Source organism: Amphimedon queenslandica, unplaced genomic scaffold (genome assembly GCF_000090795.2).
Source record: "Amphimedon queenslandica unplaced genomic scaffold, v1.1 AMPQUscaffold_8512_Cont19544, whole genome shotgun sequence".
NCBI classification, from domain to species: Eukaryota; Metazoa; Porifera; class Demospongiae; order Haplosclerida; family Niphatidae; genus Amphimedon; species Amphimedon queenslandica.
The window spans coordinates 1-2,599 of NW_003551211.1; the positions used below are offsets into that span (position 1 = coordinate 1).

General features: G+C 33.5%; 2 protein-coding genes across 2 annotated transcripts; one reads left to right on the plus strand and one right to left on the minus strand.

Moving 5' to 3' along the window:
- Positions 1 to 492: 492 nt before the first annotated feature.
- LOC109591291 (arf-GAP with GTPase, ANK repeat and PH domain-containing protein 4-like) lies at positions 493 to 1,399 on the plus strand. The gene is made up of 4 exons (XM_020007051.1): positions 493 to 704; positions 785 to 819; positions 951 to 1,038; positions 1,100 to 1,399. The coding sequence occupies exons 1-4, from the start codon at positions 606 to 608 to the stop codon at positions 1,268 to 1,270; spliced, it is 393 nt and encodes a 130-aa protein (XP_019862610.1). The 5' UTR covers positions 493 to 605; the 3' UTR covers positions 1,271 to 1,399.
- A 193-nt stretch (positions 1,400 to 1,592) lies between these two features.
- LOC105315731 (putative gamma-glutamylcyclotransferase CG2811) lies at positions 1,593 to 2,589 on the minus strand. Its single transcript, XM_011410469.2, has 2 exons — positions 2,016 to 2,589; positions 1,593 to 1,878 (listed from the first exon to the last, which is right to left on the minus strand). Exons 1-2 carry the CDS (start codon positions 2,223 to 2,225, stop codon positions 1,627 to 1,629), a joined length of 462 nt encoding a protein of 153 aa, XP_011408771.1. The 5' UTR covers positions 2,226 to 2,589; the 3' UTR covers positions 1,593 to 1,626.
- Between the last annotated feature and the right edge of the window lie 10 nt (positions 2,590 to 2,599).

A 2,599-nucleotide genomic window follows, 5' to 3' on the forward strand; every position in this document is an offset into this window, starting at 1 on the left:
GGAGAGAATAGACTACATACCGGTACTTACTAGGAACATACCAGTGAAATGCTCAAATATGCAATCAATTTGTATCAGAAAATGTAATAAAAATTTGGGGTGATTTTGGAGCCATTTTTAAAGAAAAAACCATGGGCTATAGTACAGGGATATCTTCAGAATTTTGGCATTTTTTTAAATGGTCGTAACTTGAAAAATTGAAGTTGGAATCAGCTCAAACTTTCTACATAGCATAAGGACATCAATATGTATCAAAAAATGTAATAAAAATTTGGGGTAATTTTGGAGCCATTTTTAAAGAAAAAACCATGGGCTATAGTACAGGGATATTTTCAGAATTTTGGCATTTTTTAAAATGGTCGTAACTTGAAAAATTGAAGTTGGAATCAGCTACACAGCATAAAGACATCAATATGTATCAGAAAATGTAATAAAAAGTTGAGGTTTTTTTGGAGCCATGGGCCCGCCTTTGCCTTTTTTCAAAAATTGGTTTTTGCCTTTTTTTCAAAAATTGGCTAATTTTTAAAAGTGCTCATGACTCAAAAATTATTTGTTGGAAACAGCTCAACATAGCATAAGATTATTTCAGATATTTGAGTACGTGAATGAAGATGAGAAGTGCATTAGATGTGAAGATGATGCTGGTATTATTGAATTTGTCAAAACTGCCAACAATACGCACTAGTACTCCATCATTTTGGAAGGTAAAATTAAATATAAATTAAAAGTCAATAAAACAAACTATGGTATAATCATTATTACAATATTATTCTCACTTGTATAGCTTCCACAAAATGAGCCAAGCAATTCATCCTCTGTGTAAGTATACAGATTATTCTTTATTTTTAAAACTAGACTTAACTACACGTACATGTACATTGTGTATTTAGTTGAATACACTATTTTGTGTACAATGCATGATGTATTTGTTATTAATTTTTTGTATTTAGTGAGAAAAGGGAGAGATTGATAAAAGCAAAGTGCCTTGAGAATGGATTCATTGCAGAATTGCCTCCAAGCTCACTCTCTCTTTCAGCAGTAAGCATTCTTTTCTCTCTCTCTCTCTCTTGAATAAATATTTTATTGTTTCTCCCTCTAGCGCATATTGGTCTCTGTTAACAATGATGATCCTATTGAATGCTTAAGACTCTTAGCTCACACCAGTCCATCTAATGTTAATGAGGCTCACCCAGAGCACAATGTCATTATTATTATTATTATATACACACTCACAATACAACATGCAGTGAATCAACTGCATGTACAATAGTCAGTGTGTATGTATACATGTCCAGTGGAGCAGTTTCATTAACAGTGTAAATATAATAAGCTAATAATTAGCTCTCTTCTATTCATCGACTCTATATTATTTCTCTCTTGTATTTTCATGTCATTATTATTATTATTATTTATGTTTTAATTGTTGTTCCTTTTTTGAATTCATTTACTTCATGTAATAATAATTTCTCTGCTCTCTCTGTCACTCTCATTAGATTTGAATCAAAATCTTTATTTTCTTCCAACTCTGAATTCATAATTCTTCAGTTTTCTTCATTCTCTCCATTGCTTACACACATAATTCTCTGTACTAGTAATTTTTAAACAAAACTGCATATTACAAATGAATCAATCAGCAACATCAGCACTTTTAAAATTGCTAATAAAAGGTAGCAAGTAATGTTCCGGTTTCACTTGATTATAAAAATATACTTCACAGTCCACAGTGCTACCTTTTGCCAGCTCTGGAAACTTGTCTGAAGGAGTACCAGTCAGTATGCACTGTGTTTGCAGTCGCTTGTAACGTATTGGATGAGTCTCTAGTTCATCTAAAACAGCTAACATGTTCGAATCTACTTCATAAAGCTCTCCATTAACGATCTAAAGTGAATAAAATAATGCAGCATAAACTTCAAGTGACTAACGTACGCCAGACCCTTAGCCACCATTACTGGTTAATTGTAAAAAGTAGAAGTACATTTATATTGTAGATGTATACATTAATTGTACTACTGTACATTTTCTGGTTTATCAGGAGGCATCTCTGGTAGGAGTCTTGGTGAATAGCCATACTTCTTTCCTTCTACAGCCATTATCACTACGGGATATGGTCTCACTAATCTTCCTTCACTTATAAGTGCAGCATATCCATTGTCTTTGTTAGTCATTAGATGATGGTTCCACTCTCCTCTCTTCAGTGTACCATACACAAATATCCTGCTGGCCATACTATTGTTGTGGTTTAGCTTTGGGTGGAGCTACATGCAAATGTAGATACTACCCCTATCTACAATTACAAGTTAAAATCTTCTATGAAAAATCCAAAAAATCTACACAATTTGCACTACATTAAATTTTAGCAGCATAAAAATAATCAAAATAATCATTAGGAGGCTTATAAGCAATAGCTATCATAAGTTTATTTGGTGTACTTCACCCCAGGAAGAACACAGAGCATTTCAAACAGTAAGTTAGCTCCAGTCAATGAAGTAACTCCAGATTGATCAAGCATTGGATTAACCTACAAGCAACCAGCATCAACACACTATCATTACCCATTACAGGCCCGTAGCCAGGGGGGGTTCGGGGGTTCGGACGAACC